At 32.1% G+C, this 15,877-nt stretch overlaps 4 protein-coding genes across 6 annotated transcripts in view; 3 read left to right on the plus strand and 1 right to left on the minus strand.

Moving 5' to 3' along the window:
• The first annotated feature begins 34 nt into the window (after positions 1-34).
• On the plus strand, positions 35-2,832 carry LOC109600843 (protein hook). The gene is made up of 2 exons (XM_020017036.2): positions 35-512; positions 1,212-2,832. Exons 1-2 carry the CDS (start codon positions 164-166, stop codon positions 2,711-2,713), a joined length of 1,851 nt encoding a protein of 616 aa, XP_019872595.1. The 5' UTR covers positions 35-163; the 3' UTR covers positions 2,714-2,832.
• A 518-nt stretch (positions 2,833-3,350) lies between these two features.
• LOC109601032 (WASH complex subunit 1) lies at positions 3,351-5,022 on the minus strand. Its single transcript, XM_020017240.2, has 2 exons — positions 3,842-5,022; positions 3,351-3,792 (listed from the first exon to the last, which is right to left on the minus strand). The coding sequence occupies exons 1-2, from the start codon at positions 4,967-4,969 to the stop codon at positions 3,598-3,600; spliced, it is 1,323 nt and encodes a 440-aa protein (XP_019872799.2). The 5' UTR covers positions 4,970-5,022; the 3' UTR covers positions 3,351-3,597.
• A 369-nt stretch (positions 5,023-5,391) lies between these two features.
• On the plus strand, positions 5,392-7,802 carry LOC109601042 (protein-serine O-palmitoleoyltransferase porcupine). Its single transcript, XM_020017250.2, has 7 exons — positions 5,392-5,497; positions 5,557-5,714; positions 5,773-5,989; positions 6,043-6,262; positions 6,315-6,421; positions 6,474-6,703; positions 6,753-7,802. Exons 1-7 carry the CDS (start codon positions 5,469-5,471, stop codon positions 7,157-7,159), a joined length of 1,368 nt encoding a protein of 455 aa, XP_019872809.2. The 5' UTR covers positions 5,392-5,468; the 3' UTR covers positions 7,160-7,802.
• Positions 7,803-8,442: 640 nt separating this feature from the next.
• Positions 8,443-15,877, plus strand: part of LOC109601172 (muscle calcium channel subunit alpha-1) — a 93,343-nt gene continuing 85,908 nt past the window's right edge. The window contains exon 1 of one of the 3 annotated variants that reach the window (XM_049961894.1): positions 8,443-8,610. Coding sequence is in view for 2 of the 3 variants with exons in the window: in XM_049961896.1 (XP_049817853.1) it covers positions 14,389-14,413 (25 nt within the window). In the remaining variant the exon portion in view is untranslated. Of the gene's footprint in view, positions 8,611-14,311; positions 14,414-15,877 lie in introns of those variants that run through there. The other 2 variants (XM_049961896.1, XM_049961893.1) reach the window with 2 other exon arrangements.

Genomic DNA, 15,877 nt, shown 5'->3' on the forward strand with positions numbered 1-15,877 from the left:
TGAAAACACTCCACTCAAGTTGGCAACCCTTTTTATCTGTCAATCAGTTGTCACAAATATTTTTATTTTGTACATGACGTAGTTAAAGGGCACTTTGTTTTCGAAAACATTGAAATCATACCCCATATTATTTACAACAAACACGTTAAATGTGCATTAAACAATGGAACTAAACGGCGAAGTTTGCAAAAGCTTGGTGAAGTGGTTGCAAATTTGCGTGCCGAACAGGACCAGAACGGTAGCGGAGATTTGCGATGGGGTGGCTATGCTCGACATCCTGATGCAAATATCGCCGCAGTACTTCACGAAATTGGAGCCGAAAATTAAGAAAGATGTGGGCACCAACTGGCGGCTGAGGATCAGCAACTTGAAGAAGATTTTGGAGGCTGTTATCGAGTATTATCAGGACGAGCTGGCTTTGCAGCTGCTCGAAATCGGACGGCCTGATGTGAACAAGATCGGGGAACTGAACGATCCAATTCAGCTTGGAAAGTTCATCATATTAATACTGGGTAGGTTGAAGATTATTATATGTCTCTTGACTTAAGCAGTCCTAGGACTATAGTAAAACATAAGTCTGCGGAATTAAAAGGTACATTAGAGGCTAACAAAATGCAAACAAGTGTTGCTGAAAATTTTGAAAATAATTGGTCTTTGTTAACTACACTACATCTAAGGTTGACAGCAGTGTAAACAGTTTAAAAAAAAATGTATGAAAAAATTGTTACTCCTTATTTTGAATATATATAATGCAGCACAATTTAAAAGGTTCTGCCTTCTCATTATTCAATTTCTTCAGAATTCATGTTAAAATAGTAAGTCTACTACTACTTTGTTGCTTTACAAAAGTTATATTTTTAGACTAACCTACTTGCCATTTAATGAACCTTTAATTCCTGTGATTATTTTTTAAATTTATTGATACTATTTTATTTGATTTGTACAATATTATGCTGTTAGATAAATCTTAAATTGGCAACAGTATAAACAATTTTTAAAAAATATTAATTGATTACCTATTTTTGACAATTTATTTTATTTTTTTTCATAAAAATTGTCTTTGAAGTATGTATTGTATCTAATTACTAACTTAGTTTTTTTTTAATTAACCTTCAATGAGCCTTTTACTTGTGTAGTTTTAATTTTTTACTGTTACTAAGTTAAGAGATGTGATTATCTCAAATATAACTGTAAATTTTTGTTTTGTTTAGGATGTGCAATAAATTGTGATAAAAAACAAGACTACATAACTAAAATCATGGAGATGGAGGAGCAAGTCCAAAGAAATATAATGATAGCAATACAACAACTTGAAGAAATATGCCCTGGAAGACCTGGTCAAAGTATCAATAATATATTTGACAACGATCCAACAAGAGTGGCAAGACTGATGGCCGAACTGGAGTCAGCAATTGAAGCAAAGGACCGCATGACACAGGAATGTCAAAATTTGGAACAACAAATTCAAAATTTGCTGGAGGAAAAGAAGCATCTCTTGTCACACAATCAAGCTTTAATTGAAAAGGAATCCAGGGATTCGGATGCACGTAAAAAAATTGAAAACCTAAAGGAAGAACTGTTGAAATCGGAAGTGGTGATCGATAATTTAAATTCTAAACTGGAAAATCAAAACAAACAGTTAACAGCATACCAGGAGAAAATTGCGGAGCTTCAGATTGCAGCGAACGACTCGTCACGTTTGAAAGACGAGGTGGACGCTTTAAACGAATCGGCCAGTAAAATTGTGGACCTTGAACAAGCTGTACAATCATATCAAAAAAGACTGGAAAATTATCAAGATATCAAAAGAGAAAATCAAATACTTGAGGAGAAAAACAGGGAGTACCTAAGGAAAAACCTGGAACTGGAGGAAGAAGTTAACAAACACATAAGTTGGAAGAGCCAGTGCGAAGCGTACAAAAGCCAAGTGGCCGAATTGCAGCAGAAACTGGATGAAGAGCTGCAAAAGTCTGAGAAAGTACAATTCAGTTACGGCTCGGTCAAATCGAAACTGGAAGCCATGCAAGGAGAACGCGAACGTCTCATCCAGGAAAGGGACTTACTGAAAGAGGAGAACGAAGAATTGAAGCTCGGCAACGTGAAGCAAGAACACAACGCCGCAATGTCCCAGGAATTGACGCCGACCGAAATGAGGGAACGGCTGCGGTTCCTCGAGAAAGAAAAGCAAACGTACGCCAACTTGAATCAGGAGATCCGCACGAAACAGGACCAACTGGACAGTGCGAACATGAGGCTGGAAAAATTGAAGGAGCAAAACACGAGTCTCACACAAGACGTGATGAAATTACAGCAACAATTGGATGAGATGAAAAATCAACCAGGGGATGCGCAAGGCTCGTCCAATAGTAGTATTGTTAAAAAGTTACACGAAGCGTTGGCGGCCAAAGAAAACGAATTGCAGGTGTTACAGAGGAAGTACGACAGGAGTGTTGAGAAGGCGAAGTCGATTATTCAGCAACAAAACGATCCGAAACCGAACGGCGGCATTGAAGCTTCTCTGAGGCAGAGTCAGATGAAGGAACTGGAAAGTAAATTAATAACGACAGCTTTCTATAAGCTGGGATTAACGTGTCAGAGAGAAGCTATTGATGAGAGACTAGCTGCTCTCAGTGCCGGACAAGGGCAGTCGTTCTTAGCCAGACAGAGACAAGCAACCCCAAGAAAAAATATACAGAGGTACAAGTCAAAGTAATAATAATTTTAATTGTTGTATCATATGTGTTTTGTGATGTGCATATGATTTTTATGCAATAGGTTGTTATTTAGTGATAGCACTTTTATCTATATTGAGCAGTATCAGATTTGAACAATTTTTTAGATTTTATTTTGATTGTATACATTTTGATTTTGTAACTGAACAAAAATCTATTTATATTATATTATTTATGTACTATCATTTTATTTATACCTTTTATTGTATATATGTCTAAAAAATAAAGCAAATATTAAATTTAAAAATTGTTTCAATTTATGATAATTTAAATTCTAAACTGGAAAATCAAAACAGCATACCAGGAGAAAATTGCAGAATCACCTAGTAAGGTTGAACAAGTTCTACAATTATATCGAAAAAGACTGGGAAACTATCAAGATATCAGAGAGAAAATCAAATACAAATACTTGAGGAGAAAAACAGGAAGTACCTAAGAAAAAAATATACAGAGGTACAAGTCAAAGTAATAATAATTTTAATCGTTGTACCATATTTGAACAATTTTTTATATTTTATTTTAATTGTATATATTTTGATTTGAACAAAACTCTATGCTACATTATTTATGTCATCATTTTATTTATAGTGTATATATGACTAGAAAATAAAGCAAATATCACATTTAAAAATTGTTTTAATTTGTTTTCCATATGAATAAGTATTTTTTTAAGGATCACTCCTCAGATTTATTACACAATATTATCAACAATCATAATTTTATTCAGCAGGGTTATATAAAATGTATAAATTCATCATTTCAGTTTACTCAAAATTTTTAAAATAGTAACAATTCCATATAAAACTTTTATATAACAATCATAAAATATATATATTCCTAAGGTAATAATTTTGATAACAATTATTCATTCATCCCAGTCTTCATCTTCAGTATTTGTTGAATCAGTTAGATCATTCTTACTTGGGGGTGGAATCATAGCAGAGATTTTCCCGATTGCAGTACTGGTATCTAGAATATCGTTGTCGACGGTTTTCGTTCCTGAAATTCCTTTCCTCCTCATCGACAATTTGGAATGTAGATCTGCCATTAAATCTCCAGCCTGAAAAAAATTAATTAAACAAGATTAAGCCACAAAATATAATATTTACCGGTGGTTTATTGACTTCTTTAGGCCTTTCTTTGATGACAGACTTTAATTTGGCCTTATTAGAGCCGCCAGCTTGCCTAATTGCTTCCATTAAACTCGCCCGGGCATCAATCGCTGGACCTGGGAGTTTGTCAACTTTCTTCTGCGGTTCCTCCTCCTGTTTAGGCGTCGGAGGTCTCGGTAAAACCTCCGGTACAGGCGGTGCTTGTGGTATAACAATTGGTTCTTTTGGTTCCTCTTTTATTACTTCCACAACTGGCTCGACTTTGGGCAAAGGCGGAGGCGGAGGTAAATCTATAGGAACGTCTTCTTTAACAGGCTCCTCAATAACCGGCAATTCGGCCAGGACTGAAGAGGCCAAAGCTGAAGGTGCTATGGTTGGTGCGTTGTCGTTTTCGTATCGCAGATCGTCCGCAATTCCAGGAAGATCGGGTAAATCTAAAGGTACATCTAACTCAGGAACTTCCCCGATTTTTGGCGCATAGAAATATTGTTGTACATTTGATTTGTTCATTGAAGCTCCTTCTCGAATTGAATATGGGGCAACGCCGATGTCCGAGACGTCCACGTTGTCTTCCTCTCTAATATGTTGGGGGCCTTTCAGTGCGTCGGAAATTTCGAAGTTTTTGTATAAATTCTTTCCTGAGTTATATAATAATAAATCGTTGACACAGTCAATGTCTATGGGCATATCTCCGAGACCATCATATTTAACTTTCCTTTGTCTAGTTTCACTTCGATTTTGATATGATGAAATCTTATCAATTGGTTCATAGTTGGAAACATAGTTCTTATGCTTTATTTTGTGCCGTTTTATTTGGAAGGCTTCGGTATTTTCAAATATAGAAATATAATCTTTGTTTACATCATTAGCAGGATATTTACTGCTCGAGAACACTTGTGTTGCATTTTTAGCGCCCTTCAGTTTACCAATTTTAGTGTGAACATTGTCTACACGTTCTGTAATGTTGTTTAGTCTGGTTTTGTTTGATTCGAGTCTCGCATCAATCTTTTTAAACAGATCTTCACTTACTGTGGACAGATGATCTAATAGTTCCGCTATTTGAACAATCGCCTCATTTTTGCTTAAATTTTTTGGTATTATTGGTACTGTGTATGTCGCATTCATTGTCCCATTAAATTTATTGTAGTAGTAAAAATGCGGAAGTTAAGCCATAAAAAGTTAACAACTGACATTATTTTGCCATAACCTCAAAGATAAATAAACAAGTCCATTCGTAAAAACAAATTTTTTTAAATGTTATTTTTAATTTAATAATTTCTCTGTTATTTTCAGTAAATAATTTGTATAAATTAATGCAAACTTGAATATTAAAATATCTGTACAACAATATTATTAACAACGTCCACTCAGAATATAAATAAACAGGATGTAATAATTCCCATATTTATTGAATAATAAATTGTAAGGGCATCCGGATTCAATACTAAATTACTTACTTCATGTTTACTTAAATGCTTCTGTTAATTTGCTTTAATTTTCTTCTAATCTTTTTTATTTTTTAAATTTCCCTCTTAATTTTCTATTTACGATTTGAATTCCTAACCTACAATAAGCAAATAAATAAATTCACTTCTTTAAACTTATTAATTTTATTAGATATAAAATGTCTTTAGAATCAGAATATTTGGATGAGTGAGTAATTAAATCTCGTTAAATTATTTATATATATATGTAATTTAATCTATTTTTAGCTCTGTAGATTATTTTTATGAGACTGAAGAAAATATATATGAAGAAAATGTTTCTGATGTGCTATATAACTGCGTTGTCCCCTCATTGCTTAGTGTTTGGCCTGTAATTTTTAAATTGATTGGTTCAAGTTTAACTTATGGAATTCTGACATCTTTACGTAAGGAATTATGTAGTAATTTATTGATTGTTTATATTACTTGCATTTTTATTTTTAGAGTTGCCTTCAGAATATATGTACCACATTATTGCTAGTTTGTCTGGAATTTTTATGTTGACTTCTCTTGAATCTAATGAAGCGATAATTATATTTCTAGGCTTTGCATTATTATCTTATCCACTTTTATGGATAATTGATTACATAGAAAAAACAACGAAGACTAAATCTTATAACTTTATAATTCCTGGTATTTACATCCTAACATTAGTATTGTGGTAAGTATTTAAAACATACACATAAACACAAATCTTATAAGACAAAATTACAGTGAACATTGTTTTTTTGAAGAAGAAATTTGGTTACAAATTCGGGGCATATTAATGATATTTTCCATGAAACTACTGTCATTTATTGAAGTACAGAAACACACAACAGTGCCAAACATTCTAGAATATTTTGGTTACACACTTTGTGGCCCAAACATTATATTTGGACCATGGTTTTCTTACCAAGAGTACCAAAAACAATTTTTAAACCCCACCAGAAAGGTAACCCATATAATATTCATGAAAATAAACAAATTCTGATATAATTTTACAGAACTGGAGATGGATTTTGGGAATGTTTCGTGCTGTAGTCATTTCTCTGCTGTTTCTCACAGTCTCCAACTGCTGGACCACTTTCCTCATCCCTGATGAGTTCCCCAAGTGAGTCAACTTCATTAATCTACGACAAAATACTTTATTAAATGTTTTTTAGTTTGCTGCTCTCATACAGAGAAGCTTTGTCAGTGAGAACCAGCCATTACTTTATTTCCTATTTGGCCGAGGCATCCATGCTTGCGGCCGGCTTTAAAAACTCGAAGATTTGGTCCGACCCCACGAAATGGACCTACAACATCGTCAATCCCGTGCACGTGGAATTTCCTAACGCACTGGCCACGGTGGTCACCAACTGGAACCTGCCCATGCATGAGTTTTTGAAAAAACGTAAGTAAACTGAAATTAATTTGACTTAAATTTACTTGTTATGTTACAGATGTGTACAAGCCGTGCTTGCCCCACGGAAAATTCATTGCCATACTGACAACATTTATTGTGTCGTCGTTCCTCCACGGCTTCGCCCTGAAGGTATCCGTGATTTTGTTGCTGTTGGGAGTTTTTTCCTACATACAACTCGAAACAAGGTCGTTTCTTTGTTCTGCTTTCAGCGTTTGCGTTAAAATTTATCCCTGCAAAGAGTGTCATCATGATAATAAACGAAATAGTTATACATCAATGTTTATTCGATTTATTTTGTCGATATTAACTGTGTTGCATTTGATTTATGTTGGAGTACTTTTGTCTCCCACTACTGATACTGTGGGGATTTGGGAGAAGTGGAATAGTTTAGGATACATGAGCTTTTGGATAATGGCTTTTAAGCTTGCACTTATTAAAATGTAAATACCTGGAAACTGTTTATATTTTGTTTAAGGATCAGTATTAGATATTATTGCATTTAAGAACATCTCCCAGTTATACTTAGTGGTATTATTGTAACTAATGTGATATATTATTTTATTATTTGTAATTTATTATGAGATATTTTGTACTTTTGTAATCTTTACAATCATAGTTTTGGGCTGTTATAATGACAATATTTGCGCTATCAATCATCAAATAATAAGAAACAATTAATACATAAAATTTGTTTCTATTCATAAATAAAAATTATTACATTATATTATTTTTACGTTTAACAATAAAATAGAGAAAATAGACAAACGTGTGACTGAATGCAATATCATAACTCGAACTACACTATTTAAAAAAAAATTTATATTGTAATTAAACATATTTCCTAATGGACTTTTTATTTTATTTTATAACTTTACCAAATTTTATGTTATTGTTGTACTCTATAAAAACTACCTTAAACTTTTGGAACCTATTAACGAAACTAAAATATTTATTAAATTGGGAATGTAAAGTTATTGTACTTTTGAATCAGTGTATTCGTTAAATGACTGATAATATCTGTAACTTAATGTGATATATTTTCAATTTTTGTTTTATATTATTGTTCAATAAATGAAATTTTAGCAATTATTTGGTTTTTATTACCTTAAACAAAAAATATGTATACTATAATGTATATCAATCGAAAACCGTTTAATCCGACTGAATTTTTAGAGAGACATCATGCACGACAGAGACAGTAAAAGTCTACAAATTTGCTTCATAGTGGGAATCTTTTATTTTCAAACTTCAAAGTTATAGGTACATTTATGTCCAGCTCAATTAAGAAAAATATATGTAACATTTTATAGAATAAGAATATAGTAGTTTTTATAAAACTCCATAAAATAAAAGTATTTTAATAGTTCACATTAAATAGTTATGGCTAAAATATTTAACATTTGTAGAAGTTTCTGTAATAATGACCAACACTATTGTGTATTGAAAGATATTCAAAATAAGCAACTGTAAATAATTTTACGGCAGCGAATAATTAGAAAACAAAATATATCAATCTTCTCAATTTACTCAAAAATAACTTAATACGAAACGAAGCAATGCAATTCGTAATCGATAAACTATCTTATAGGCAACTGTACGATCGTGGCTGAGTGGCAGTTGCCTTGGATGGAGTGCTAAAAATATTTTCTTGGCAACTTTCCCTTTCCATCGGTCCGTCCATCTCCATTTATATTTTAGTCCTAAGCGGACGACTTTACGGTCTTTCTGAATTTTCGAGCGATTTGGCGCATCCGTTTATCGTAATCGACAACAAATTCATGCCACATTCGTTTATTTGTTTTGTTACACGTTTCATTTATTTATCGCTGGGATAGTTTGGATTAGTCGAGAGGATTATTTGACATAGCGAACGCCATGGGATTTCATCTGACGTGGTAAGAGATGAGTTGAGGTGTTTAGCTTATTAGCTTTAACCAATTGTGTGTTTGGATTGTTTGTTTTTCCTTTTACCTTTAATAAAAATACTTGATTAGCAACTGAGTTTTATTATTAACTCCAGCATGTTCCACGTGAAGAGTTTTGTGATAAACATCCAAGAAATAATTTATACAATATACATTTTATTAAAACAGCTCAGAATAATATTTATGCCAGCTTTTGTTCTTTTTAAACGACTAATTTATTATTCATAACTTATTTTTGTACGTACATACATATATCACAGTTTCTTTTTGAAACAAGTTAAATTAATCAACATATTTTGTTGAAGCATCATCACGATAATATGTACATTCAGTCACAAATGGTGATTGATTTACATAGATGTTAAATATGCAAATATGTACGAAATAAATCTTGTGCATGAACATTCGAACGAAATATATGCATGCTCCAGCAAAGAGCTTTATTTCGAAGTTATGCAGAATGATATTCTAAAATTATATAAATGAATGTTTGCAGTACATTTCCATAAAGGTATTGCAAATGTCTCTATACATAAACGTGTATAATTTACTCTCGAATAGGACCACATTTAGTAATTAATCATTTCAGTTATACTAAAATGATTATTATGTAAACCTCACTGAAAACACTGTTTTTAAACACGATCAAAAAGTTTTAAACGTATAGATGTTAAACAACATTGATGAACTAGAAATGTTTCATTATCATGAAAGTTTGGAAATTGGAAATTCAATTACCGTCGAGCTTTTAAGCAATTAAAAATAATTAAAAGCTCAGTTTGAACAATAAATTAATTATGTACACAATATATTTCATAATTGGAAAGTTTTACAACTTTTTCAATTCTTCATGGAGCATTTTATAACACGACATGTTAACATTTAAAAAAACTGGAATATTTTAATAGTATTTTCGGATAATTTACAGATTTAATATTACTTTGTTCAATACCTTGAATATTTTTATAAATAAAATTATAAAATCACCCAAAATAAAACGTTAAAAGCATGAATAATAACAAATATAGAGGAATGATAAACTATTGGAACAAGTTTTTGGACGTGGGCGTATGGAAATCGCCCAACAAATCAGCAAACAAGTGCGGAAGTTAATTTTTGTGAACTCGAGTGCATAAAAGCTGAACGCTTGCAAAAGACAGCGAAATAAAATCAAATAATAAAACTTTTTCAGACAACATATTTATTTCATGGCTCTTGCAGGAAATGTGCTTTCTATCGTAAAAAAATGCACAAAAGCACAGCTATGCTAATTAATTACTTATAATGTTCGTTTTAATTAACTGGTGAACTTTTTATTGTTATTTTTTTAATAAAATTCGTATTTTAGGCTTTTTTGCTATCCCTATTTTTCCTCTGTTTTTTCTGTTGCCATGGAAACATACGAGTCACGTTGACGTCATAGTTAATTAACATTGTTAAAATTTAGAGCGGATCATTACAAACTTTAAATTACGTATAAGTTTTACTTGAAAATAGAAATTTTGGGTTAAAATGATACTTTGAATCACTTTTTTAACAACCTTTGGGTAGACAATGTAAAATTTAATAGAAATAATGTTTATTGAACCATTTTATTTTAATTATTTACCCAATTTACTATTAAATTTTATCAACTTTTAAATCGAAATTAGAATTTTAAGTTTTCTTTTAATTACTGTATCCCAATTCTCAACAGTTTTCCTTACAAACATGGAAACAATTAGAGAAAACTAAAAATAGGCTCAAAATAGGTATAAGCTTTATTTAAAAATAGATATTTGAGGTTTAAATTATTTTTTAAGTAATTTTCTTAATGAAATTTAAAATCTTCAGAAAATTTTCTTAGACTATCATTTATATTTAGTATTTTATTTAACTATTGTACTCTGAAATTTTATTTTAATTTAGTCAAGTCAAAATTAGCATTTTAACTTTTCATTTTAATAATTTTCCAGTTTTCTCTGTAGAGAACAAAACAAATAGAAAACACTTTTAAAAATTAGGGCTTATGAAATGTTTTATTCAAAAATGATTATTTTATAATTATCTGAGTGACTTAAAAAACATTTTTATTGACAATCTAAAATTTGATAGAAGTAGTGATTCTTGAATTATCATTTATATTCTGAATAACTTTTTCAATAAAGTTTGAGTAGGCACTGGAAGCTCTGATAGAGGTAATGATTCTTGTGCTACCATTGTCGAAAGTTTTTATTTATATTTATTGACTACGTTTTGTAGAGTGGTTATCTAGATAATGGGTAGAACTCTATCCGTTCTTAAGTGAAATGGATGAAAAGAGAATCACATATCCTACATCACGTCGTGTATATAAACTGTGTCTTGTCTTCAACTTTTTGATATTTCAAACGCGTTGCAAAATATGTTTCACTTTAAGTGTTACACACTATATAAGTAAAAGTACACGAGAACATCGGAATGGCTTTATAGTGTTTTATCGTTTGTATCAGTCAATAGTGAGAAGCTTTGAAACCCCATTGGTGACGAATTCTCGAACAAACACGCCTTTAGAGAATTTACAGCATAAGTAAACCGACTGCACGTAAGGACTACTAAATATTTCAATAATGCCGCATTTCCTTTAAATTATTTATTTAAATTTAGCTTAAGAATTCCTTTATTTACAAATAAACGTAGTTAATCTCACATTAAAGTTAAGTATTATTTCTTAGCATTAAAATGGTTTAATTGAATTTTGAATGATTGGCGTATCCACCAAAATTAACAAACAGGCGCATCCACCAAAATTAACAAGCAGACACATCCACCAAAATTGACAAACATGCGCATTCACCAAAATTAACAAATAGGCGCATCCACCAAAATTAACAATAATGCGCATCCGTCAAAATTAATAAACAGGCGCATTCACCAAAATTAACAAACATGCACATCTACCTAAATTAATAAATGTGCGCATCCACCAAAAGTAATAAACAGGCGCATCCACCATTTTCAAGACTCAATCGAGAAGTGGATGCACCGGTCTAAAAATAAAGTTTGCGGCTGCAAAGCGAAACGGAATTGTACAAACAAAAAGAGCCTCATTTTCAATTAGTCGTTTTTTTCCATCTCCCACCGGGACTATCGCCGCTCGCGTCGAAAAAACGATCGCGTAGAACGTCGACGTCGGTCGTGCACAAAGCGACCGTTAATTAGTGGCCGGAATCTGTGTTTCAATTAACAAGAGACCGTTCGCGATTCTTTCAATCGCAAACCGTCGCCGGAACCATTGACGGCGCCACCCCCCCGAAATGTAATCGCGACGCGAATTCGGTCACGCCCCAGTTGTGCAACGGATAAAAAGACACCGGTAAACTGGTTCCATTCAATTTTATCTTTCGCACTCGACGCTAAGACAGTTCGAAATCTCGTCCGGGAGGAGTTTCTCGAGCGGAATACTCCCGCAGACAATACGGGATTTCTGGATATGAATAAAAAGGCTATGGAAAAATATGATTCGGGCGCACGTTAAACGACAAATAAACGAAACGAATATTTTCAATTACGCCGTCTTCATATTCGTTGGATTAAGTTATTCTTTTTTTTTTCTATGCAGTTCAACGTACAGAGCAATGGTCGATTTTAAATTAAATTTAGAATTTATAGTTTCAGATACGAATTATTCATGGGTATTTACAGAGAGACAAAGACACTAGTTTAAATGTCTGAAGTTGAAATTTTCTAACTGCTTCTTTCCAGACAATATTTTTAATACTTTAATGTATTCTTACTTCAAATGACAACCTAAATTGTCTTTAAAGTAATGCACAAAATTATTTGTGTTGCAAAATATATGTATTTTATATTTTTGAATAATATTATTGTAATTTAAAAGATAACAATTAAAAATGTAAAACATCATTTATAGCTAATAATCTATTTAAATTTATTTTTATACTAAAATATGTCGTTTTCTGATATAAAATGTATTAATTGTTTATTTAAAATATTTTCAAAGTGTTTCTTGTTTTAAATATATTTAATTATAATTTTTATTCATATTTTAAACCAGAAAATATTAATAATAATAATTAATGATATATGTCATCATGGTATGTCTAATTTTATTCTAACAAAAGAATATTTAAATCTTTAAAAGCGAAATTTATTTTAACTTACTGCAAAATATGTCAGTTATGTCTTTTACATTCCATTGGTGATGGAGGTTAATTTCATTAAATTTAATTGAAAAATAGTTAAATCTTTAAAATTAAAATTTTAACTTACTTCAAAATATTTAATTTTGAAATTTTTGTTTTACATAAAGTATAAAATCTAATGGTAATAAATTTTATTTTTAAAGAACTATATTTAGTTGGAAACTGGCTTTTTATAAATTATCAGTTTATACTTCGTGATATCTATACTTCGTGATACTATTGGTGAGAAGATTAATGTCATCAAATTTAATTGACAATTAGTTAAATCTTTAAAACTGAAATTTTAACTACTATATAACTGCAATAATAATAATTATTATTTATTTATTTATAATTATTATAATTTTGAAGTTTGAAATCTATTGGTGAAAATATTTATTTTGAAAGAACGATATTTTTTTGAAAACTGGTGTTACATAAATTATCAATTATGTCCTCATATATTTTTGAAAAATTTTGTTATTATAGGAAAATTGAAACCACTTTTTGTTAAAAAGGACTAAATTCTCAATTATGTCTTATAGTGGTGACCTTTGACTAAAAATTTGTCAAATTTAAAACTAAAATTTTAATATGCTACAAATAAAAAAATGTTTAAAAAAATGTCATTTTGAGGAAAACACGAAATATAATGGTGATAATTTTTATTTTGAAAGAGCCATTAGTAAGAAGCTAATTTTGTATAAATTATCGATTAAGACCAAACAAATAGTAAAATCCTTAATCCTGAAATTTTAATACACTGCAAAATATACATACATATGTGAAAATTTTCATTTAAGTAAATTTTGTTACGCAAGTTAAAAACCACAAATGAAGAGCTTAATTCGATAGTAAAACAGAAAAAGCCCGTTGACAGATCGAATGACTATACGGATGAGCGAATGCCAATGTTTGTATTGCGGTGGTCGAGATCAATAGGGACAAGTCAAGACAAGAGTTAATGACTGACCCAGCTAATCACACATGCCCTTAGGAAAAATCACCAGTTAATCCAGTTTCGAACGTATCGCTACCAAAGGGAAAAACGGACAAAAATAAACGTCCACGGTCCACGCGAAGTCCGGGAGGAAGGGGGAGGGGTTGTTTTTCGACCGGGTGCAGGGACGAGGGTCGTGATGTAAATGGGAATGAAAGGGAGGGAACGAGGGCGGCGAGCGAATGCAGCGGGAGCCGAGGGAGCGCGTTCGGGGGACCGTCGTCTGCGTATGTGTGTGGGGGTGGTGGTGGTGGTGGTGTTTCATGAAACCGGTAGTTGTTTTGGGGGTAGTGTTGTTGGGGTCCACGCGATGGCGTTGTGCAGTAGACTTCCAGACGCCGGCGGTCGTCGCTTTTAGAAGTTTGTTCGCCACCGATGTAATGCGGGGTGAGGCTCCAAAAACGCGCTGGCAAATTTCAACGGGGAAAAAACGATGTTCAAGTGATAGAATAATGTTGACTGTGTTCATTAAATTAATTTAATAGCCGCGTATCGGAGTTTGTATTTGTAATGTCAGTGGTCCCGAAATGGAGAGCGAATGTTCTTTAGTTTTTCTTTCGAATAAACAAATTCAATTTTGTTGTTATGGATCCATCGTTGTACTGTCCCGGTAAGAACAATATCTTAATGAAGACTTGAAATGATCATTGCGTCGGATCGGCCGATCCGATTATAATTGCTTTGAACGGTTTTGTACCGCCAACAATTGAATTTGTCTCACGCCCACTTTCGACGCTCCAGCGCCGTTTTCATTGCCTTTATCCATCTACCGATGCACACGCAACATAAATTCGTAGATGTAGACGGCGGAGTTGTGGGCGTAGCGGTCCACGGTCTTACCAATAAACAAAAACAAATTGGCGAACGATTCCCGATCGCGCTCCGTCTCCTGGTTACCACGAAAACAACCAAGAAAACGTTTGCCGGTCACCGGTACGTCCGTTGGTGTGTTGACAAGCCGACGTCGCTTTGCGCAACTCCAGACGCCGTCTTGCAACTTTGCCATTTCTTAAAACTAATTCACACGAACATATGCTCACGAAACGGTGTCAACGGCCGTATTTTTCTTTGATTGATCATTAAATATAGGACAAATCGTGTAAGACTGAAAACCACGCCCAGCCACGATCAATATTGGTCCTGTACGTTTACTAATAAACCTTTTGAAGGTACAAACTATTCATCTGTACCATATCCATGGTCTTTCCTTTGATTACAAAGCCATTATCTATTTTATCCGCCTAAATCAACAGCACTATTCAAACTCGAACCAATTGCGAACACTTCTTGGCTCCTATGGCTCTATCCTCCGCACATGCATTTCCAATTTCTGCTCATTTGCATTCAACACTTACAACGTCTAACTTATTTACCATAACCACCATTTCTCTGACCTAAATTATCTTATTCTGTCTTTCAATATTTAATTTACCGGATCTGAAAATTGACTGAAGACAATTGTAAGTTTCGAGTTCTGGAACTCCTGTTACGTGCATGTTATCTACTTTAATTAAGATTTCGAACGACCTGAATTGATGAGTTGGTTTTATTGATCAAAACTTTAAATTTAACAAGCACAAATAAAATATAAATTACTTTTAAACCTTATTTAAATAAAATTATCTACATAAAAAACATCTTAGCCAATTCTGACATAAATTTAAAGTCGACACTTTGAGCCATAATTTATTTATTTAAACAAAAATTTAATTAAGATATTATTTAAGATAATCTGATTTCATTAATTTGTTTTAATTAGTGTATACTTTAAGAATTATGTACTTATTATTATCGACTTTGAGGCACAGAAGGCGTAACCTAGGATGACACTTTTAGTCATAATTTTTTATTTAAACAGAAATTTAGTTAAGAAAATCTGAATTTCTTTAATTTGTGTTAATTAATGTATACTTTAACAATTATGTATTTATTATTATCGACTTTGAGGCACAGAAGACATAACCTAGGATGTAAAAAATAAAATTCTTCATGTTTTAGTTTTAGTTTGTTTCAATGTGAAGACTGATTTAACAAAGTAATATAGTTATTAATACTATTACTTGTTTCATCTTTG

Source organism: Aethina tumida, chromosome 1 (genome assembly GCF_024364675.1).
Source record: "Aethina tumida isolate Nest 87 chromosome 1, icAetTumi1.1, whole genome shotgun sequence".
NCBI classification, from domain to species: domain Eukaryota; kingdom Metazoa; phylum Arthropoda; class Insecta; order Coleoptera; family Nitidulidae; genus Aethina; species Aethina tumida.

What these genes read in the sequence shown, in the direction of transcription:
- LOC109601032 (XM_020017240.2), bottom strand. Translation starts at nt 4,969, where the DNA reads ATGAATGCGACATACACAGTACCAATAATACCAAAAAATTTAAGCAAA. An exon ending in AAGAAGTCAATAAACCACCG is followed by an intron (nt 3,793 to 3,841) that starts GTAAATATTATA and finishes AATTTTTTTCAG; the next exon opens with GCTGGAGATTTAATGGCAGA.
- LOC109601042 (XM_020017250.2), top strand. Translation starts at nt 5,469, where the DNA reads ATGTCTTTAGAATCAGAATATTTGGATGA. An exon ending in ATCCTAACATTAGTATTGTG is followed by an intron (nt 5,990 to 6,042) that starts GTAAGTATTTAA and finishes ACAAAATTACAG; the next exon opens with TGAACATTGTTTTTTTGAAG. An exon ending in ATCCCTGATGAGTTCCCCAA is followed by an intron (nt 6,422 to 6,473) that starts GTGAGTCAACTT and finishes AATGTTTTTTAG; the next exon opens with TTTGCTGCTCTCATACAGAG.
- LOC109600843 (XM_020017036.2), top strand. Translation starts at nt 164, where the DNA reads ATGGAACTAAACGGCGAAGTTTGCAAAAGCTTGGTGAAGTGGTTGCAA. An exon ending in GTTCATCATATTAATACTGG is followed by an intron (nt 513 to 1,211) that starts GTAGGTTGAAGA and finishes TGTTTTGTTTAG; the next exon opens with GATGTGCAATAAATTGTGAT.